Source organism: Rattus norvegicus, chromosome 6, assembly GCF_036323735.1.
Source record: "Rattus norvegicus strain BN/NHsdMcwi chromosome 6, GRCr8, whole genome shotgun sequence".
Lineage (NCBI taxonomy): Eukaryota > Metazoa > Chordata > Mammalia > Rodentia > Muridae > Rattus > Rattus norvegicus.
In genome coordinates, this window is record NC_086024.1 from 30,357,975 (window position 1) to 30,382,183 (window position 24,209).

Sequence of the window (24,209 nt, forward strand, 5' to 3'; positions counted from 1 at the left end):
TAAGAAGCTTTTTGCTTTTTGCATTTTCTTTGATGGTTGTGTCAATGTTTTCTATGGTATCTTCTGCCCCTGAGATTCTCTCTTCTCTTATATTCTGTTGGTGATGCTTGCATCTATGACTCCTGATCTCTTTCCTAGGTTTTCTATCTCTACGGTTGCCTCCCTTTATGATTTCTTTATTGTTTCTATTTCCATTTTTAGATCCTGGATGGTTTTTGTTCAATTCCTTTACCTGTTTGGTTTTTTCCTGTAATTCTTTAAGGGATTTTTGTGTTTCCTCTTTAAGGGTTTCTACTTGTTTATCTGTGTTCTCCTGTATTTCTTTAAGGAAATTATGTCCTTCTTAAAGTCGTCTAACATCATCATCATGAGTTGTGATTTTAAATACAAATCTTGCTTTTCCAGTGTGTTGGGATATCCAGGATTTGCTGTGGGTGAAGATCTGCATTCTGATGATGCCAAGTGATTTTGGTTTCTGTTTCTTAGGTTCTTGTGCTGGCCTCTCACCATCTGGTTATTTCTGATGTTAGTTGGTCTTGCTTTCTCTGCCTGGAGCTTGTCTCTCCTATAGGCCTGTGAGCCTGTGCACCTGTGAATAAAGACTTAGCAAAGTCTTTATTTTCTGTAATTCAACAATTATATAGACAATGGATGTAATTCTTACCATCTTTCAGTCTACAATCTGCAACAAGGGAGTTTGAGGCAGTATTTGGCATTGCATGGTATGCCGGCACACTCAGAGTGGGTTGAACCTGCTGCATATTCAGAACCAGGTCTGCAGGGATATCATGCAGTGGAGGAACAGTTCAGATGCATTACATTATTGGTTTGAAGAAAAGTGTGACTCATAGGTTAAGGAGCTGGGATCTAAATAGCTTATGATTTTTTGCTACAACTTACCTATGTAATTATTATCTGCCTATGAAGCTCTTGCATACAGCAAGCAAGTTTTCTGGATGCTTCTAATATGTTAGTCTTGCAGTGGGATATTGCTCTGAAGCGTGGTCCCTCTCCCACAGTGCTACTATCCTCCTAGCCCCACCTCACTCTCAGCCTTCTAAGTCCCACCCTCGCTTGATGACCAGATCAGACTAGGCTCAACTACTGCTACTTTATTAGAAGTCTTACATCTCCTTAGATGCAGAAAAAGCATTTGACAAAATACAACACCCTTTCATGTTAAAAGTATTGGAAAGATCAGGAATTCAAGGTCTATACCTAAACATAATAAAAGCAATTTACTGCAAACCAACAGCCAACATCAAATTACATGAAGAAATACTTGAAGCAACCAATCCCAGGAAAATCAGAAACAAGACAGGGATGCCCACTCTCCCAATATCTATCTAATATGGTACTCAAAGTGCTAGCTAGGACGATAAGACAACAAAAAGAGATCAAGGGGATACAAAGTGGCAAAGAAGAAATAAAGATATCACAATTTGCAGATAATATGATAATATACATAAGAGACCCCAAAAATTCTACCAGAGAACTTCTCCAGCTGATAACTTCAGCACAGTGACTGGACATAAAATCAACTCAAATAAACCAATAGCCTTCCTTTATATAAATGATAAACAGGCTGACAATATTAGGGAAACAACTCCCTTCACAATAGCTACAATATGACAATAACTTCAAGTCTCTCAAGAAAGAAATCGAGGAAAATCTCAGAAAATAGAGAGATCTCCCATGCCCATGGATTGGCAGAATCAACATAGTAAAAATGGTCATCCTACCAAAAGCAATCTACAGATTCAATGCAATCCCCAACACAATTCTTTAAAGACATGGAAAGAGCAATTCTCAAATTCATCTGGAAAGGCAAAAAAAAAAAAGAAAAAGAAAGAAAAGAAAGAAAGAAAGAAAGAAAGAAAAAGAAAGAGAGAAAGAAAGAAAGAGAGAGAAAGAAAGATCAGAATAGTGAAAATAATTCTTAACAATAAAAGAATGGGTGAGGGACTCACCATCCCTGATGTTAAGCTCTACTACAGAGCAATGGTGATAAAAGCTGCATGGTATTGGTACAGAGACAGACACATTGATTAGTGGAATAGAATTAAAGACCTAGAAATAAAACCACACACTTAAGCACATTTGATCTTTGATAAAGAAGACAAAAATATACAATGGAAAAAAAGAAAGTGTCTTCAATAAATGGTGCTAGTCTAACTGGCTGTCTGTATGTAGAAAAATGAAAATAGACCCATATTTGTCACCATGAACAAAGTTCAAGTCCAGTTGGATCAAGGACCTCGACAGAAAACCACATACACTGACTCTAATAGAAGAGAAAGTGGGAAAGAGCCTTGAACTCATTGGCACAGGCAGAAATTTCCTAAACAGAACCCAATAGCTCATACTCTAAGATCAAGAATTTATAAATGGGACTTCATGAAACCAGAGAGCTTCTGTAAGGCAAAGGACATAGTCAATAAGACAAACCGGCAACCTGCAGATTGGGAGAAAAAATGTTCACTAACCACACATCGATAGAGGGCTAATATCAAAAATATATAAAGAACTCAAGAAACTAAACCAAAAAAAAGCAAAAAACAAAAAGAAAAAACACCCAATCAAAAGATGGGTTAGAAATGGGTTATAAAACTAAACAGTGAATTCACAACAGAGGAATCTCAATTGGCTGTGAAGTACCTAAAGGGATGTTCAAAGTCCTTAGTGATCAGAGAAATGCAAATCAAAACAACCCTGAGATTCCACCTCACACCAGTCAGAGTGGCTAAGATCAAAGCCTCAGGTGACAACACATGCTGATGAGGATGTGGAGAAAGAGGAATGCTCTTCCATTGTTGGTGGGATTGCAAACTGGTACAACCACTCTGCAAATCAATCTGGAGGTTCCTCAGAAAATTGGGAATAGATCTACCTGAAGATCCAGAAATATCACTCTTGGGAATATACCCAAAAGATGCCCCACCATACCACAGGAGCACATGTCCCACTATGTTCATAGTGGCCTTATTTGTCATAGTCAGAAGCTGGAAACAACCCAGCTGTCCCAGGGCAGAAGAATGGAAACAGAAAACGTGGTTCATTTACACAATGGAGTTCTACTCAGCTATTAAGAACAAGGACATCCTGAGTTTGCAGACAAACAGATGGAACTAGAAAATAGCATCCTGAGTGAGGTAACTCAGACCTAAAGGACTCACTATTAGCCAAAGAAAAAAGTACAGAATACTCAAGATACAGTCCACTGAACTCAAAAAGTTCAACAAGCTGAAGGGCCCAAGTGAAGAGGCCTCAGTTCCACTTGGGAGGGAGAAGAAAGCAATCATGGGGTTGGGGGGAGGGATCTGGGGAAAAAGGGGGATGGGGGGAGGGAAGAGGGGAAAATGATCTGGTATTGGGTGGGGGAAAAGGACTGGAGCCCTGAGGGCCAGCAGAAAGAATGGAAACAGGCGACCCCAGGAGGTAGGAGATTGGGAGGACCCTCCAGAATGTACCAGAGACCTGGAAGGTGAGAGACTCTCAGGATTCAAAGGGATGGACTTTAGATGAAAGACCTTACAGTGGGGAGAGAGAACTTGGGAGAGCCCACCTCCAGCAGAAAGACAGGGCACCAAGTGAGGGATGGGGTTGCCATCCCACTGTCAAAACTCTGACCCATAATTGTTCCTGTCTGAAAGAAATGCAGGGATGGAAATGGAGAAGAGCCTGAGGAAAAGAAAGTCCAGCAACAGGCCCAAAGTGGGATCCAGCTCAAGGGGAGACCTCAAGACCTGACACCATTACTGAGGCTATGGGGCACTCACAAAAAGGGACCTACCATGACTGCCATCTAAAAGACCCAACAAGTAGCTGAGTCAGATGTAGATATGTGTACCCAACCAATGAACAGAAGCTGCTGACCCCTCAGATGAATTAGGGAAAAGCTGGAGGAAGCTGAGGAGGAGGGCAACCCTACAGGAGGACCATCAGTCTTAATTAACCTGGATCTGTCCCTGAGATCTCTCAGACACTGGATCACCAACCAGGCAGCAGACACCGGCTGACATGAGGCCTCCAACACATATACAGCAGAGGACTCTGGGTCAGACTGGAGGCCCCAGGAGTTCAGAGGTCTGGTGGGGTGGGAGGATGGGGGGAACATCCTCGTGGAGACAGAGGAGGGGGATAGAATGTGGAACAATCAGGAGGTGGACCAGGAGGATAAAAAAATTTAAAATAAAAAATAATAAATTAATTAAATGAATCAATGAAGGAAGGAAGCAGCACCTCTCTGTGGCATCTGCACCAGCCCCTGCCCCCAGGTTCTCTCCCTGCATGAGTTCCTGCACTCACTGCTTTTGACATGAACTGTGAGTGAAAATAAACCTTTTCCTCAGCAGCTTCTGGTCATGATGTTTCATCACAGCAACAGTAATGATAATGACAACACCTGTCCTAACAGAAATGCTTGACAATATATGAGGTCTGCAAACAGAAGGGTAGATTTAAAGAACATATATGCATATGGTACAGACACAAAAAACACCAAGAAAAAAATATAGTCTAAAATGTTAAGACTTTGAAATATAAATGCATAAACTATGCAATTAAAAAAAGACTCAGCTCTCCATTGTTTGGGATCATGGCAGGGTTTGTACCTGTTGGTACTTACATGAATTTTACATGTCATTAATAATACAAATATATAGCCAGGAGTGATGGCACACACCTTTAATCACAGCACTTAGAAGACAGAAAGATCTCTGTGAGTTCGAGGCCAGCCTGGTCTACAGAGTGAGTTCCAGGACAGCTAGGGCTACATATTGAGACCATGTCTCGAAACAAAAGTACACATAACAATAACAGCAATAATATACACTATCATAACATAAACGACAAACTCTGAGAGCAGTCGGGTGGGACAGGGTGGTAGAGCGTACACAGTGGTGCCTAGAACTATTCAGGGTGCCTCCCCGGGAAAAGAGCACTCATGAACTGCAATGATTTACTCCCAACTCAATAACTCATTTCCCCAAAAATGTTTTTTCAAATTCAGTTGAGTAAATCAAAACTGACAACATCTGCTAAATGTTTTATTTGCCATTGGATTTCAAAAAATAACTTGGTTTGCCTTTTTCCATTTGTCTTATGGGAAGCAGCATTTTTAAGGTACCTTGTTTATACTCCCAAGATGCTCTGTTTCACCACAACTATGTTTAAAATCTTGTTTATAACACATGCTTTCAAAATTGTTTGTGTGCACATATTAACACTCCCTAATCCACAATTGGCTGTGATAGCAACAATTTTGAAAAACAGATACAATCATAAATTATAGTTGTTAAACCAAGAGCCCTCCACTATCTTCCTCTAGAGAGAACATTTCTTAAAGGAGAAAAAAAGACACCAACTTTTTTCTCACTTCATAAAGGATTTCTACACCTGATAAGCTAAAATAAACACAAGTGATCACAGACCTTCACACACACAAGTAATCACAGACCTTCATACACACAAGTACTCATAGACCTTCATAGACACAAGCACTCATAGACCTTCATAGACACAAGTACTCATAGACCTTCACAGACACGAGTACTCATAGACCTTCACACACACAAGTACTCATAGACCTTCACACACACAAGTACTCACAGACCTTCACAGACACAAGTACTCATAGACCTTCACAGACACAAGTACTCATAGACCTTCACAGACACAAGTACTCATAGACCTTCACACACACGAGTACTCATAGACCTTCACAGACACGAGTACTCATAGACCTTCACACACACGAGTACTCATAGACCTTCACACACACGAGTACTCATAGACCTTCACACACACAAGTACTCATAGACCTTCACAGACACAAGTACTCATAGACCTTCACACACACGGGTACTCATAGACCTTCACACACACGAGTACCCATAGACCTTCACACACACAAGTACTCATAGACCTTCACACACACAAGTACTCATAGACCTTCACAGACACGAGTACTCATAGACCTTCACAGACACAAGTACTTTCTGTCTCATCAGCACATAAACCAATTTCCCATCAAAATGTCTAGTCATTTTCTCACACTCACATTGACCATTTATGGATGGATTTATTATGATAAGCTGCTCTCAAATCAAAAGAACTAGAGATGTCCTCTCTAAATAACATTCTACTTCACACCAGGAGAATCTACAGGAATTAAGTACCAAGATTTCTATAATAAAAGAAGTAACTGTTATGAAATTGTAGCTAGACTTTGGCTACTTTGTGTGTTCTTTCTTTCACTTTTCATCACTCTTTTCCTACCCTTTCAACCCCCTACACCTACACTAGATAGCAGAGAAAAAAGAACAGAGGGGGAAAGGGGACAATGTTATTCTTAGACTACTTCCTGTTGATTGCGGTGTCAAGTTCCTTGGGGCAAGTTTGATCTTTGCAGTCAGGATCTCTAATTTCTTCTCCTCCTTTCTTCTCTGTATAGAAATACTAAACAAACTGCTAGCAACAGTGACCAACCAATAATCTACCCGACCTCTCCAGGCCCTAGCACTCTGAAAAGTCCCCAGAATTACAAATGTCACACAATCTCAGAAACTATCTACAGTTAGGAAAACCACACCCCTGCTACAGCATGAGACAAATCATAGTCAACTGCTGTGAACAATCTCAAGCAGCCTTGCACCCCACATCTGGGATTAAAATGAAAACATTCCCAGAATATTTGGCTTTTTCAAAGAAACCAAAATTCTCACTACATGGATTCTTTTTTTTAAAATGTTTGATCAACATTGTTATTAGCATCTTATCAATAATAAATTTTTGGATAATTATGTATTTTCCTGTGTGTGTATGTGTGCACATACATGTTCATGTGAAGAGTGGGTAGGTATGCAGGTACAGGTAAAGGCATGTGGAGATCAGAAGACAACCTCTCTGTCTTTCTTTAAGCACCATCTACCTTTTCTTTGAGACAGGTTTTCTCATATTCTCTAGTTTCACTGGGCACAGTAAGCTAGCTGGCCGGCAAATTCCAGAGATCCATCTGTCTCCACCTCCCATCTCAGCATTTTTGGTATAAGAAGTTCATCCGCTTAGCCCCACCTTTTACTTAGGCTCTGAGGACCTGAACTCGGGTCTTGTGCTTTGAAGGCACATACTTTGCAGACTGAGCCATCGCCTCAGGTCTATGTTCTTACCAACAAGGTGTGTAACATTCATGGTCCACTAAAGGTTTTATACATTTGCTTTGAAAGTAAAGGATAAAAATGACAGTTTCAAAGTAAAATGACATGTTATCAAAATAAAACTGAACACTTCCACATGGGCTGCTGTGGCTCTGCACAGACCAGCACTTCTAGAACAAGAACAGCCTGAAGCTAAGATACAATCCAAGCATTTCTCTGAAGCAATCCACTCTCTGTACAAGTAAGAACTGGCAGAGATAGAGAACCTCAAAGAAGACTGACTGCCACAGTGCTCTACCCAGAGATCTGTGCAAACTGGCCCAGAGGGAGGCTGGGATACAGGCACTGACCAGGCAAGAGCTGCTGCTGCAGCTCAGGGAAGCCATGACAGCTTCAGGCAGAGTTAAAGAGACCTCAAATACGCATCTAGTCCCCTCACGGCTTTGGATGAAAGAGCTCAGCACTGCGCTGACTCTGAAGAGAACCCCAGGCCAGCAGGGTCTACAGTCATAAAGACAAGTTGTGAAATGTGGGTTCCCCGGGAGTAAAGATCCATACTGCTGTGTGTTCAAACACTGGTTAAAAATTGACTTAAATACAGAGAGAGCCAGGCATTTAGAGCTGTCACGAAAGACTGATCACACCACTGGCTCCCAGGAATAACCGAAACAGGCTCCTTCACAACTCGACGTGGCCCTACCTAAACCACAGATCACCCTCAACTCAGCAAAGTCTCAGGGTTGAAATAATCAGCTTAGATGCCTCTCAGAGAGAACAATTCTCTGTCTCCCTCCCCGCACCTCTCAGAGTATGCCACCTCTGAAGCTGCTGCCATTTTGTAACTAGAATTCCAAGAGCTACCAAGCACAGAACCATGTGACTGATAAGGAAGAAAGGAGGCAAAACACATACTCAAGGATAATCCAGATATTAGAACTAGCTCACAACGACTTGAAAAATAATGCCTAGTGTGAAAATGAAGACTGTACACCTAGAGGAAAAGATCAATTCAGCAGAGAACTAGAAGTTGTAGACAAAGATCAAACCTTAGAGCTGAAGTCAAGCTGGGATGTTGGGCACCACCCCCTCACTCACACACACAAACACACACACACACACACACACACACACACACACGCACGCACGCACGCACGCACGCACGCGCACACACAGACAGAGGTCCAAGAACACTGCAGGCTAACAGAGTCATCACAGCAGGGGTTCCAAGTGTCTTGGCTTCCTTATACGGGATGAAGGATCCACGATGAGGGTTTCTTTACTGGGTTCTATTTACATGTATGCTTTTTGGTATAACATTAACTAGAATTTAAATGACTTGTTCCTCATCTTTAAAAAAAAAAGGATCAAATAGAATTAGAGACTAAAGACTTTTTTTCTCAAAATTAAGAAGTCATTACATAAGTTTAAGAAAACAAACTACTAACTTGGGAGATGAGCTGGGCATTATCTAAATGTGCTTGCTTACCTTTCACCCCTCACCTCTTCTACCCTCTCTTCTACAAGCTGAGGCAGTTTTCCAGCCTGTCAACACAGTAATATGGGACGAACACAAGGCACGGAGCTTCGCAACCTGGATCTGGATCCCAGGGACTCTCCATCTTGCTCCATGGTAGTTATGTCAACGTTTCATAACAGACCTTGTGGACCTCACGGTCCAGCCTGCTTCAAGGCACTGCAACCACACCACTTCTGATGTCAGTCCATAAAAGACCGCCAACATCAGCTTTGGCTCACAGCACCCACAGTGAAGGCTGCTATTTTCTGGGAGGGCTATAGCCACACCCTGTTCCAACAAGTAAATTGAAATCGTGGAGAAATGGGCCACAATGGGTGAAGAGAAAAAGAGGGGTCTAGGCTTGTTCCTGTGAGGCTACGCTCTTTAGCCTTAGGTAACAGTTTTCAACATAACCAGTCTTATTTGTATTCTTTAGCATTCGCTTGCTTTTTTTTCAGTAATTAACAATTCTGTATACTAAATGTTCCCTATTTAATTACTAGGGTAGTTTCTATCTCCTGACTAGATCCTGACTGATAACTAGTAAAACTGAGAAATTGCTAACAGATCTATTCCCTGTGTATGGCCAAGGAAGTCCACCTTCTGGTATATACCGTCGGGCATGCGCAGGGCTACTACTGAGAAAGGCAGAACAGGCACAGCAGCACTGTTGACAACAGCAGGAGTTGAGAGGTGAATCAACCCAAATGCCCATCAACAGACTAGAGAAGGAAACGGTGGTGTGCTAATACAAGGTGATACAAAGGTGCTATAATCCTATCATCAGTGCACATAAACAGTAACAACGGGGAGAGAAACGGCATGGGAAAGGAGGCAGGATACAATCAAACAAGTAAAACTGTTTGAATTGGTTTGTATGACAGTCAAAGAGAGTAAAATAAAATGCTACCAGTCAGTGTAGTGTTCACTCCTAGATGAGTGAGCACAGAGATAGCAGGGAGTACGAGAAGAACATCCAGATGTGGGGATGTTCTGCTTCCTCATCTGGGTCCTAGTTCAGTACTCACTGTGCTACATAATTTGGCTTTGTGCTCTTGTCTCTATGTTATTCATCATAAACATCCTAACATCAATAACATCATAATATTATTACATTAAAGTAGTCTTATAAAAACTCAGATGAGGGGGTAGGGGTTTAGCCTAGCCAGCACAGTCCTGGGTCAGCTCCCTAGCACTGAAAACAGTACAAGTAAGCAGGCCCTCAGCTAATACATTTCTAAGGCCTCAAGGCTTATGTGCACACACAGGTCTGGAAAAAAGTCCTTCTCTTTGTTCCCATAGTAGCTGTGCTTATTACCCTTCCATCCCTACAATCACCACCCCATCCCATAATGCAAATTTCTTACTTATCTAGCTTAAGCACTATGTACAGCTTGAGGGGCAAAGATGAGTCCTTTATGAGCCTCCAACCTCGTTTCGGCTCTGTACACTTGTGGCCTATATTTCAGGTATAGGGGGGCAGATAACTACTTACAGGGACCTATTCAAAAAGTGCCATTTGTAGACAGCACCATGAAGAGCAAAGGAGGAAAAGTTAGATGGCTGAGCAAACTCACAGTGAGCAAGTAGAACAGTCAACAGAGGGCTCTAACAGCCAGTGAGACACCACCAGCATCAGTGGAGTTAGCATAGCTGCGCTGAAGAGCTTGTCCCAGACACCAATCAACCTCACTGTCAGACCAGGAAGTCAGACGGCACTGCTTTCTCTTTTCCTAGAATGACCACGTGCTCTTCTCACTCAAATTTATGATCCAACTTTCCTCCTTTATGCAACTTTATTTTGAATTAAAATGAATTATCATTATTACTTTGGGGAAAAGAATTTCAAAACAGCCTTGGAGGCAGCTGAGCATACCACAGAGTGTTGCAAGACTGGGCTGAAAAGCATTGCTTTAGAAGTTCTGGTAACTGATTTCAGTCCTCCAAATTTTTCTAACGATAAATTTTTCTTAATATTTTATAAGTGTATTAAAAGTATACATCCTAGTTTTAAAAATCAGTGAGGTTATAACTGCATACTCCTGTAATAAGCTCGTACTGTGCACCCTGCAGTCCTAATCTATGAGAATATTCCTTCTCATTATAATGGAACTGTTGCCTTATCTTCTTATTGAGCATAAATGTGTGCCTATTTCCCTGTATCTATATCTGACCTTCCTAAATCAACCTCTTTGAAGTCAAGTCTACATTATACAGCACTGAACACATGCACAATCAGAAGCTACCAGTAGGTAGGATAGTCACTAATTTGCCTTTGGTTGATTTGTATGGCTTTGTTATTAGTAGGCAGCCATGGGAGAGTCACTGCCTTACACGCAGCACGGTCCACGGCCAGCACAAGCAGAATGGAACATGAGGAAAGAATGAGCGGCGAAGCCCACCCTCAAATGCAGACCCGTCTCTGTGTCCGCCATGCTTTGGTGCACGAGTGCAAGCAGGACCCGGCTGTACAAATGAGAGCCTCCCTAATCCCAGGCAGCAAAAAGGGTCCCAAAGGAGCATCTCTAAGCAAAATGGATAGCTTTCATGGCACGAGAAGTTTCCATGGCCACCCCAAACCATGGGACATCTTCCCTCTACAATGCACTATTTGTTTCATTTTTATAATTTTCCTAAGCTATAAAATAAAGTTTGGGGTCTGTCTACTTCTCTACCCAGGGATCACACCTAGAGCCCAGGTCTCAGGTCAATAGCCTGGAGCTCTGTAACTTTCAATTAATGTGAATTAAATGGTTTGATGAATGAACCATTAGATTATACAATATAATAAAGCCATGAGGTAATTCTACTAGAATTTACAGTCGTTAACTTTAAATACAACTTTCCAATATACTCTGGAGTCTGTTACAATGCTATTTCCATTTTTGTCTTGGGAAATGCTTTCTGCTTAGCTTTGAGAGAAAAGGAAAAGTAGTGTTACTATTTTATAATCACATCTCAACTCAAAATACGCTCTGAGCTGGCTTCCCAAGCACACTGGTCTGCCTCGACACTACAGGAATAAAATGATTTTTTAAAAAATCAGTAAAATATTTTTGCTCAGTAGAAAAAAGTCTTACCTTAAAATTTACACTATCAGGTATCACAATATCTGGCCATTATTAAAAAATCAATTGTAGGGGTTGGGGATTTAGCTCAGTAGTAGAGTGCTTGCCTAGGAAGCACAAGGCCCTGGGTTTGGTCCCCAGCTCCGAAAAAAAAAAAAAAGAACCAAAAAAAAAAATCAATTGTGTCTCTATATTGCTGCAATATAAAACTAGAAACTAAAGTAAGAAACAATTCCATTTATAACAGTACAAAAAATAAAAAACAAAAAAATACCTAAAGCAAAAGTATAAAACTCACACACCCAAAATGACAAATTATGTTGAAAAGAATTAAAGACAGTATAAATAAATGGAAAGGCATTTCACATTGTTCCTAATTATGAAGACTTGACAGTAATGTCCGAGTTAACACAAGATTCCGTATAATCCCTATTAAAACCCCAGATGGATTCTGTGCAGACATTCACATGCTGATGAATATGGCAACCCAAGAGACCTCAACAGTCAAGGGCGTCCTACAAACGATGTGCAAGTCCCACCCCTACTTTCCAGAACGACTGAGCAGTCACAGCCATTAAGGCAACATGACACCATTATAAACATACACGGACAGACCAACGACATAGAATTAGTAACCCAAAATACTTAGTGATGATAAAATGGCAACAAAATTCAATGAGAGAAACACATCCTTTCTAATAAACAATGCCAGCACATCTAAATATCCACTTACAAAATAAAGCTAGCATCAACCTCACACCATTACGAAAATGAACCCATAAGGAAACAAATACCTAAGTATGACAGCAAAAATAATAAAACTCTTCAAGGAAAATATTAGATTAAATCTCAGATTAGGCCTATTGATTCTTGAGTGTCAAAGGCACAGGCAACAAGAGAAGAAGAGATAAATTTAAATATATCAAACTTTAAAACTTCTCTTTAAAGATGGTAAGGTGCATGAACTCCGCTATCTAAGGATATGAGCTCAGGTTGCTAGGACCACACAAAAGCCAGGCCCACTGACACCCAGCTTGGTCCCAGCACAGGCAGGATGGAGACAGATGGATCTAGCAGAAATGATGAGCTCTGAGTTCTGTGAGAGACCCTGTCTCAGAAAGTATGGTGGAGTGACACAAGACACCTAAGCTGACAGGGACTCTACCAATGTGCACGCATGCAAGCACGCACATCCATATGCACATAGCACCTAGGCAACACAAAAGATAATCCACACAACGGGGTGGAAAATGTGGCCAAACATGTATATGATTAAAAAATAAACAAAAACCTTGAACCAAAAATGTAATTAGAAAAAGAAAGGACAAAGTCAATGTAAAACTAGGCAAGGATGTTAACAGTCCTTCTCTAACAACATGAAAAGAGGCTCCATTCATTCATCACGAAAGCAACATGAAGTCAAATCACAAGGAGACACTATTTACTCAAGAGCTACCAGTGATGGCTAATTAAAAAGACAGACAATAATAAGTATTAGTAAAGACACAGAAAGCAGAACACTTATATACTACTCTAGGTGAGAATACAAAACGGTACAACCCATTCTGAAGACAGTTAGTACAGTTATTTGAAAAGTTAAATACAGAGTTACCATTTGGTCTTACATTTCTACTCCTGGATATATAGCCAAGAAAACACAAGGATGCCCATAGAATAGCAGCAGTTCAACAACCAAAAGAAGGAAACAACACTAACAACCATCGACTGACAATCAATACATAAACATGGTAAACACATATAATGGAATATTACTTGACAATTTAAAAAAAGTGTGTCAAGTGAAAATAGTCAGAAAGGACTATATGTGTGTACATATATGAAATGTTTCTATTTACATAAAATGTTCAAAAGAGGCAAATCCATACAAACAGAATACAAAGTAGTGTTTGCCTGGGGTGGGAAGGACAGGAAACTAACTGTTGATAGGTTTGGCATTTCTTCTCGGCATGATGACAATCTGCCTTAATTTGTGGTGACAGTTGCACAATTCAACAAATATACTAAAATCACTGAACTAATACCTTAAATAGGTGAATCATGTGGCATAAAAGTTATGTGTCAAAAGTTGCTTCTTAAAAATTACATGTTATGTATGAATGCATGCTATCCCCTAAGTAGAAAACATTCCCTAAGTAGAAATGTGGAGCAAAGGCCAAGGAAACTGTGTTAGAAATGTTCACAGATGATTCAGGCGGTGGTTTCCAGCACAGTGCAGACTGATACATAAAAACAACCCAGAAGACTGAGTCCTGGGGTTCTCCCAATTCTGCCTCTAGCAGGAAAGCTGGAGACAGGACACGTTTTCCAAACTATTCTAATATGCATCCAGACCCAGGAGCCGTGGGGCTAAGGCCCTTGTTCAGTGTCTTCCTGACTCTGTAGTATCTGAGATACTTCTGGCACGGAACAGATGCTAGTACCTTACACAACTGATCCCGTCACAGAACTCACTTCCTTTACACAACTGATCCCATCACAGAACTCACTTCCTTTACACAACTGATCCCGTCACAGAACTCACTTCCTTTAATGAGCAACCTGAGTTTAAGGTGGAGCCTCAGCTGATGTTTGAAGCCCATATTGATTTCTCTTACCTGTACCAGTGTCCCTTATTTAAGCCACCTCATTTTTTAGAGAAAAACAAGCTTAAATAAATAGAATAAATTTGTCTAAAACTATGTTTCTCAAGTTGTACCATATTGGAGAGTTCATTTCCCTGAATCATTATAACCTGATATATTTTTACATTAAAAACAGAGATATATCACAGGTGCAATTTTAATAATTAAGCCCAATAACTTAAAGCAAATTTCATACTTGCCTAAGAACACACTTTGGCAAATATATCCTATGGTCCAAGACTGTGAGGGTGCAAAGTCCCTTTCTATACTTGGTAAGAACTCTAGTAGAAAATCTTGAAAAGTCCAGACACTGGGGTCCCAGCCCACGGGTAATAAGATGCGGTTCCTATCATGCAGCATGCAGACAGGTCAGCATGACCAGTACATCAAAGAAGATGAGGCTGTCCGGGTGGAACACACAACTACATGCTAACCTATTAACACTGAGTGGCACGTCAACGGGCAGGGTGTGCCCAGAGAAAGGGTAACTAGAAATCACATTCATAGTGCATGCTGTCTCGGTGTTCAACAAGATATCAAGTGTGCACTTTAAGAGTGTGCTCTGATTGCTCCGCTGTGCTTGTCTGACCCACTAAGTGAGCCTTGCTGAGGTCCTTGGTCAGTTCCTCCCAGGTTCAGTGCACTGTTGGTTGTGCTGCCTCCGCCTCTTCCTCGGCCTCCTCCTCCTCTTCCTCCTCCTCTTCCTCCTCATCCTCCTCTTCTTCCTCTTCTTCCTCCTCTTCCTCCTCTTCCTCCTCCTCCTCCCCCTCCCGACACTGCTCTTTTTCAGCTCATTTCTCAAAAGCACTTATGATAACTTCATTCAGGGATGAAACATCACCATAAGAGTGGAATTACCATATCAGCTCTGCTACGGGATTCTATAAATCTACTAGCGTTTCTTCAGTACAAAAATAGAAGAGAGGAGTAAGATGAATCTCAGAGCCCTTTCTAGCTCTTTAAATTCTCCATTCCCCACACTTGCCAATACTGAAGACATATACTGCAGATTGTATAGTCAGTTCCAAAAACAGACTGAGAACACTTCCTTACCCTTTTACCCCAGTGCTCTATCTCTCTTGCATAGCCCAGTGCTTTCTCTCCCCTTAGACTTTATTTCAACAACGTTCAGTTCTGATCATAGGTTTCTCCCTTTCACTGACCACAGTAAACACAGTGCCATGAGCTAGTTCTCATCCTGTTCTTCTTTCAGTGGCTCTTGGCCAAGCATTTGATGCACTCCGCCAGTGTCCTTGTGCTGGTAACTTTTACGTCAACACAAGCCAGAACCATCTGGGAGGAGGGACTCACGACCAAGAGAATGCCTCCCTCAGAATGGTCAATAGGCAAACCTGTGGGGCATTCTCTTGACCAGTGACAGATGTGAGAGGGCACAGACCATCATAGGCAGAACCATCTCTGTGTAGGTGGCCTTGTGTGTAAGAGCAGGATGGGCAAGTCATGAAGAACAAGCCAATAAGTGACACTCCTTCATAACCTCCACATCACTTCCTGCCTTGGGTTCTCAGCCTGACTTCCCTGGATGATAGATTATAAACTGTAAGATTAAAACAAACAAACAGAGTCAGGTTACAGAGTGGAGAAAGTGATGAGGCTGCATCTGGCTCCCGCTCTCACAGCCATTGCAGTGTATTGAGCTCCACAGAGACAGAGCGGGGCAAGCGAGAGCCGGACGGGCACTGGGCGACTCTGTGCCTCGTGGAGGAAAATCACTAAACATGGGCAAAGGAGATCCTAAGGAGCCGAGAGGCAAAATGTCCTCATCTTCATTCTTTGTGCAAACCTGCCGGGAGGAGCACAAGAAGAAGCACCCGGATGCTTGTGTCAACTTCTCAGAGTTCTCCAAGAAGTGCTCAGAGACCGTGTCTGCTAAAGAGAAGGGGAAATGTAAAGACATGGCAAAGGCTGACAAGGTTCATTATGAAAGAGAAATGAAAACCTTCTTCCCCTCCACCCCAAAGGGGAGACCAAAAGGAAGTTCAAGGACCCCAATGCACCCAAGGGGTCTCCCTTCAGCCTTCTTCTTGTTCTGTTCTGAGTACTGCCCGAAAACCAAAGGCAAGCATCCTGGCCTATCCATTGGTGATGTGCAAAGAAACTAGGAGAGATGTGGACCAACACGGCCACGGATGACAAGCAGCCCTATGAGAAGAAGGCCACCAAGCTGAAGGAGAAGTACGAGAAGGATATTGTTGCCTACAGAGCTAAAGGAAAACCTGATGCAGTGAAAAATGGGATGGTCAAGGCTGAAAAGAGAAAGAAAAAGAAGAGGAAGATGAGGAGGAGGAAAAAGAGGAGAAGGAAAAAGAGGAAGAGGAAGTTAAAGAAGATGATAAGTTGGTTCTATCACAGTTTTTTTCTATGTCTATAAAGCACTTAAACACCTTGTACACAACTCACTCCTTTTAAAGAAAAGAATTGAAATATAAGGCAATGTAAGATTTGTTTTTAAACTGTATAGTATCTTTTTTTTTTTTTTTTGGTATCGTTAACACACTACCAAGTGTGTCTTCAGATAGCCCCGTCCTGGTGGTATTTTCAATACCACTAACCTTGCCTGGTACAGTCTGGGGGTGGTGTAAATTGGCATGGAAATTTAAAGGAGGTTCTTGTTGGTACACAGCACAAATGAGTTATATATGGGGACAATAGTTTTGTTTTTTGTTTTTTTTTTCTTTTGGTTTTATTTCTGTTTTTTTCTTTCTTTCTTTCTTTCATCTTCAGTGATCTCTGATGCAGCTTATACAAAGATAATTGTTCTGTTAACTGAATATTACTCTGTAATTGGAGAGAGAGAGAGAGAGAGAGAGAGAGAGAGAGAGAGGGGCTGTTTTGTTGACATTCTAAATGCTTCTAAAGTAAATATAATTTTTTATTAACAAAAACAAAACCCATCTTTCCTCTCGCTGTTGCTTTTAATCCTGTTTTAGCATAGCAATGGGAACCGTAGCTAAGACACCAGCAAATGCACGTAGCCTTCGTAGCTGTCCTACATGAGCTGTGCAGTAGCCTTTGCACAGACGTTATACGACCCACAGCTTCTTCCCAGCTGCCTCTGTCCGTCTCTCACACACCTGGGCTCTCCGGCACTTCCCACCTCTCTCTCTCGCTGCAAGGATGGAGACAGACATCACCCTCTACAAGGCTTTCTCCGCCGACCACCTTCTGTAAACTCCAGGGGCACTGAGGCTGGAGTGCTTCTTCGGCATTTGATGACGGCCTCCCTCCACTGCACAGACTCCAGACAGGGAGGAACTATACAGTAATACTTGGGTCTCATTTACTGCAGCTGGGCCTCTCGATTTTAATATGGGGTAAATACCAACACCACGATTTCGAAGGAAGCAGTATTTAACTAGAAACCTTTTAATCAAACAAAAGTTTATGAACAATTATCTAAAACCTTACAACAAACTCATGCTAACAGTATTCTCACAGCTGTGTGAAACTCTAAGGTCATTCTTCAGGCTTCGTCTAGTACCTCACCTTTAAATGGGAGGTAGAGTAACGGGGGACCTTTCAAAGGTAAGTCGACAAAATACCAAATACACAGTTTTAGTGAACCAAAAAAGAAAAAAATTGGGTTGGGGATTTAGCTCAGTGGTAGAGCGCTGGCCTAGCAAGCGCAAGGCCCTGGGTTCGGTCCCCAGCTCCGAAAAAAAGAAAAGAAAAAAAAAAAAAAAAGAAAAGAAAAGAAAAAATCCAGAAAACTAACAAAATAGTTTTTTGGGTTTTTTTGTTTTTGTTTTTGTTTTTGGTTTGTTTTTTTTTTTTTTTTTTTTTGAGCTGAGGACCGAACCCAGGGCCTTGCGCTTGCTAGGCCAGCGCTCTACCACTGAGCTAAATCCCCAACCCCACAAAATAATTTTAATCAACAATTAAATCTCTTTGAAGAGTATAGCTATTACAGTGAATTTGACTGGAAAATGAAAGAAACACTTAGACAAAATAGCACCTATTCTTTATCAACCATGCACAAACTCAACAGTTACACAAGGTGTGTGTACTCGGACAGGTGCCATGACCCCTTTTCCCTAACACTAAGTCTTCTTGCTTTAATTCTAGAAACAGAATTCAACTACAGGATTGGTGTCTGGCTTAATACAGAACATTCAGTCTGGTCATTTCCGCCATGAGGCACTAAAATAATGGATGTGCATGTCCAAATTTGCCACTTTCACTTTAACAACTAAAAAAAAAAAAAAAAAGACTCCTAAAAAACCAATAACACTCTTGTAACCAGTATTTTATTGGAATGTTGTTAAATGTTAGAGAACCTGACTGCACCACAGTGAAACAAAGAAAATGTCTTTAATGTGTCTTTAAGTTGAAGAAAAATTATTTCAATCAATACTGTAGATGTCATGTGAAATGATCCCAAAGCAAACCTCCAAGGAGAACCCCGCCCTCTTTAAGGATTTTGGCACTTGAAGAGTTGCATTTATTCCACAGAAAGGGAAAACCACATTTGACTAAGCAATTACCAAATGCCAATTTTGTTTTCTTTTCCACAAAGGCCGTGAGAGTGAGCCTGCTGTACTCACGTGCAGAGCAGAGGGGTCTGGCAGGAACTCGGCATCCTCTCCAAAGATGAAATCAGGAGGCAGCTCTGGGTACTGAGCATTGAAAATTATGTCCCCTGAAAGTTAGGAAAATAACAAGCTCTTCTTAGTCGCTTGAAAATGGGCATTCTGAAAAATGTATCAAGAACTTAAAGAAATTTATATTTAGTTTAAGAAACAAATTTGAAAAGTACTTTCTGAATGATTAATTCTTCAGATAAAAGAACAGATATCCTCTTTGAAATTACCGTCAACAATAAGCAATCAAAAAAGTGCACTTCACCGTGACTATAAATACCCAGGAGGAAAGCAGAAGCGGCTCATGAACACACAGGCTGATTGTTTTTTACAGAAAACACAACTGTCCAATCACTGCCTGCTAACTGAGATGCCTCTACTGACAACTGATTCTGTGTAAACACGGTCCTTGCCCTCTAGAAATGAAGCACACATACCTTTTAAATAATGGGAAGGACATGTGGCTTGAAGTCAAATAGGCCCCAGCTACATTATTAAAGTCCTTAGAAAGGCTTTGAGACTCAGCCGTCAGGCTCCTTGTCAGTTCACGAGTGGCACCATGGTGCTGCCACAGCAGACAGACTTACTGTGTGAAGGAGACAAGTGCGCTCAGCACCACGTCTGGCATTCAGAATGGTACCCTCAACAAGCCATACATGAGTGTAGTGTTGGCTGTGGGGATCTCAGACATAACAAGCTGCAGGGTCTCACGAGCATGCAGGTGGAGTAAGGTTTCCTTTTCCTTCTCCCTCCTTATATTCAGCTCCTATGTTCTCTCAGCCAAAAATTTAGTCCCAAACTTTCTACATATACTTACTAATAAGCAGATTAGTTTGTAGGCAATCTAACATATACTGGACTGTAGTATTTCATGGTATGTATATTTCTGTGCACATACACAGCTCCTACATACAACACAGTTGTCAGTCTACTCACTTTCACTGACCAAAGGATAAGATTTACATAATGCAACCCAAAATGAAACGTCCTGGCTTCCACATTGAGCCCTTACGTGTCTATACCTGAGGCATTTCACAGCAGGCTCAGAAGCATAAAGATGTCGTGCGATGGTCCAAGCTCTCATACTCTAGGACACGAGCATCTCAATAGTTCCTCCAAGTGAACTGACACGGACCTCCTGCTGCGCTGCCCACAGCTCTATCCAGACCACCCAGTCTACACACTCCTACTTTCACTGAATAATGAACTTAGCTTTGCTCTAAGGCCTACGGCAGGCACTAAAACCAAAGAATTCTACTAGTAAAGAATTGAAACACTAAATAACTCATCATACCTTCTTACATAGTAGCCTAGTACCAGCGGCCCTCCAGACCACAGTACACACTAGTCCCCAAGTAAACATTATTTAAGTACTCTATTGCCGAGAAACCGGTAACTCAGAAAATTTCAGTAATTCTCTAATGTTCAATATAGTAAGGGCAAACCTTACAATCTGGTACTTGTGCCTCCAAACTACGATGTTCCTCCATATTTACCCACCTTTCTATTAGTCTACAAGCCAACACAAACCATCTACTCTGGCCATTATGATCTACTCAATACCTCCCAAATATTGCAGCGCCCACCTCCAATGGCTGTGCTCTCACTCGGCTCCTACACTGCTCGTGAGCCCACTCAGACTACGTTCTCCTGCACAGAGCCTCCCCCCACCCCATGAATCTTCAAAATATTGATCAATATCAACTCTGAAACTCATCAATACTGCTTGGCCACAACACTGCTTGAATATTTGGTTACAGTCTTAGATTGTTTTATGGCTCTATTAATTTTAAAAGTTATAATAAACAGAGGCTACATATGAGGCACACACTGTTAGTTCCAAACTACTCATCCCCAAGGGGCTCAGTAACTGCTGGGGATAAGAACACACAGCGCACTCCAGACTCAACAGGACTGACCTACAGAACTCCTGGGCTGTGGCAGCAGGGCCTGCATAGGCCTAAGCCTATGGAATCTCACTGCTCAGAGGGGAAGTGGACATAAGCTCCCACCTCTAAAAGCTGTATATCCAATTGATAACCACTCACCAAAAATAAAATAAGTTTTCTCCAACAGAGTCTCACAAGAGATACGAAGCACACTTAATGGCAGGCCCCATGTCCAGAGTAGACAGACAACACAAAATAAACCCAGCAGTATTTCTGCAGAGTATTTTTGTCTCACCCTGCTTTGTCTGGTCTCCCCCATCCCGTACAGGTTTTTTGCCTGATACAGTATGATTTCCTTCTGATTATGCACAATTTATGTGTGTGCAAATGTGTTTATCTCTGTGTCTACATGTGTTTCTTGTACTTTTTCCCCATCTGGCTTTTTTTTAATCTCTGTGTTCATTGTTTTTGTTTTGTTTGGTTTTGGTTTTTTGGTTTTTGTTTTCTTTTGTTAGGTACTCATTTATGTTCTCATGAGAAAAAGCAAAAGAGTTTAGAATAGGTGTGGATTTGGGTGGGTGAGGAGGTGAAAAGGAGCTGGGAGGAGTTGGGAGGAGTTGGGAGGAGCTGGGGGAGGTGAAACTGTAATAAAAAATATTGGATGAAGAAATAACTATTTTCAAAAGATTAACCCAAAACTGAAAACCAGAGAAGGGACACACAGAAACACCTCTATGCAGTGTATGGTGAGTAGACATGCTTGACCTTCATATATATATATATATATATATATATATATATATATATATATATATATATACACACACACACACACACACACACATACAAGCATCCAGAGAGCATGGGTCCTATGCTCATTTCAGGTCTCTCACAAAGCAAAGTACAGCTCACAAAACATCTGTGTTAGGAATGCTGGGAGTATGAAAGTGTCCTCTACTTTTTGAACAGTTATCTAAGTATGGAGAAAGCCTGTGGTAAATTACAAAGCACAGCAGCGTTACCTCCAGAGCTTCCAGAGGGGACAAAGTTTAAGTGAGAAAATGTACCCAACAGGAGTGGGTGCAGAATCAATCAAAAGTAACTCGACCCCATCTCCTCTACAAACCGTCACTATCAAATCTCCAACTGCCAACCACAACCTATGAACTCTAACCTTCAAAGAGCTTGGGCGTCGGTCACGCCATGGTAAGAGTCCCCAGGAGAGACTGTGGCTGCCCCCTTATTTATTCTATCTGCAGATACCGGCAAGCATGGATCCCTGAGGAAAGCACACTCACTAGACTGACTCACTGGAAGTGTGTCATAAGGTTGCTTACTTAATCGCTTTTAGAATGTTTCTCATTAAGTTCATACAGCACAGGCATCAAAAATTTTGTGAAACACCGAGTTACAAGTACTGGGAACTGGAGTAACAAAAAGGCTTAGAGCAGGGCTCAGTAGAAAACCATGTGCCTAGAATATACGGGGGACCCTGGATTCAAACCCTAATACTGAGATCAGTCAATCAACCAATCAGTACCTATAGAGGAAACTGCACTGTCTTAGTTACTAGAGGAAGTCAAAAATCTAAATTTTCAACTTCCCAAAAGAAGAGTGTCAGTAATAACTATTTCCAGACCAGTTAATACGAGAGCTGCAATCACAGGATATTCTGTCTTGATGGTTCTACTCAGTGTTGGAAAGGAGACTCTAGTCAGGGAAGGAAAAGGAGAATCTATATTGGAAGGAGGGGAAAAAAACAAACCCATCTCTCCCACAGGTGATTTAGCTCTGCATATGGTAAATCTTAACAAATCAAAAAGAAAAAATACTATGTGGACTACTAAGCTGTTTCAGAGAGGTTTCCAGACACAAGATAAATAGAAGAAAGAAGCAAAACCAAACAAAAACCTCCATTTCTGTACACTAGCAAGGAAAAAAAATCCCAAAATTAAATTAAGAAAACAATTCCATTTACAGTAGCATGAAAAAATTTGCTTAGGAATAAATTTAAGGAAATACAAACTTTATACACTGGAAACCATAAAACATTGTTAAAAATCAATTACAAAGGCCTATGTAAACAGATACACATCATCACATATCAGAACACTAATGACACTTAGAGATGACATTGATCTGCAGATTTCATACAACTCACACAAAATCCCCAACAGATACTCTGCACTAATTGAAAGGCCAATTATAAAAGTCACATAGAAATGCAAGACTTCTGGATAGCCCAAACACCCCTGAAAGTAAGTGAAAGCAAGGGAGAGGCAGAGGAAGGAAGACATAACAAGGATCCCTATGTCTCAATGGCTACTACAGAGTCAGGCACACAACTAGGGATGCAATGCTGGACATCAGCAGATAGCAACCAATAGAAACCAAACTGTAATGCAGGGTTGTGCAGGCCTGGTGGCACGTGCCTGTAAACCAGCACTGAGAAACAGCGGTAGAAGGACTGGGAGTTCAAGGCAACCTCAGCTACATAATAAGTTCTAAGCTAGTCTCAGTTGCATGATACCATGTCTTTAAAAATAAATAAATAAAATTTTTTAAAAACTTTCACTCTGGGGTTGGGGACTTAGCTCAGTGGTAGAGCGCTTCCCTAGAAAGCGCAAGGCCCTGGGTTCGGTCCTCAGCTCCAGAAAAAAAGAAAGAAAAAATCTTAGGGTCAACTTCTTCACAGACTGCAAGGCAATTCATTTCCCCCAATATAAGTCATTTTACTTTCTTGCACCCATTATGATAAGCTATTAAAACAAACAAACAAACAAACAACAACAATGAAAAACAGTGTGGGGGAGATACAGAGAAAGACAAGCCCTTAGCAGTGTTGGTAGGAACATAAAATGATGTCGCTAGGGAAATAGAATGGTGGCTCTTTAAAAATTAAAAATACATTATCATCCAAAAATCCCACTTCTGAGAATATAATTGCTTAGGAATTTAAGGAAATATAAAGTTTATACACTGGAGGTCTCCAAATTAAAAATAAGGGCTCATATATTTATTTTCATGGCAGTATAATTTCCAACAGACATAAGAGTAGAAGCAGCCCAAAAGCCCAGCAATAGATGAATGAATAAAAACATATCATAGATGGGATATGATTCAGCCGTAAAAGAAAGTGAATTCTGATAAATACTACAATGTGGATGAACTCTAAAGGCATTGTGGCAAGTTCATTAAAAGACAGACACTATTATGTTTCACAGGAAGCAGAATGGTGGGAGAGGAAACCAACAAGAAGTGCTGTTAATGGTATCAAGTCAGTTTACACAGTTACAGAGCTGCGTGACCATATCCAACAATACAACAACAGACACT

General features: G+C 41.1%; 1 protein-coding gene across 10 annotated transcripts in view; it reads right to left on the minus strand.

Annotated features, from left to right (window-relative positions):
• Window positions 1-24,209, minus strand: part of Babam2 (BRISC and BRCA1 A complex member 2) — a 378,444-nt gene that overhangs the window by 268,910 nt on the left and 85,325 nt on the right. For 9 of the 10 annotated variants that reach the window (XR_010052102.1, XR_010052101.1, XM_063262050.1 and 6 more), the window contains one exon: window positions 18,949-19,043. Coding sequence is in view for 6 of the 10 variants with exons in the window: in XM_063262050.1 (XP_063118120.1) it covers window positions 18,949-19,043 (95 nt within the window). In the remaining 4 variants the exon portion in view is untranslated. Of the gene's footprint in view, window positions 1-10,250; window positions 10,392-18,948; window positions 19,044-24,209 lie in introns of those variants that run through there. The other variant, XM_039112468.2, reaches the window with a different exon arrangement.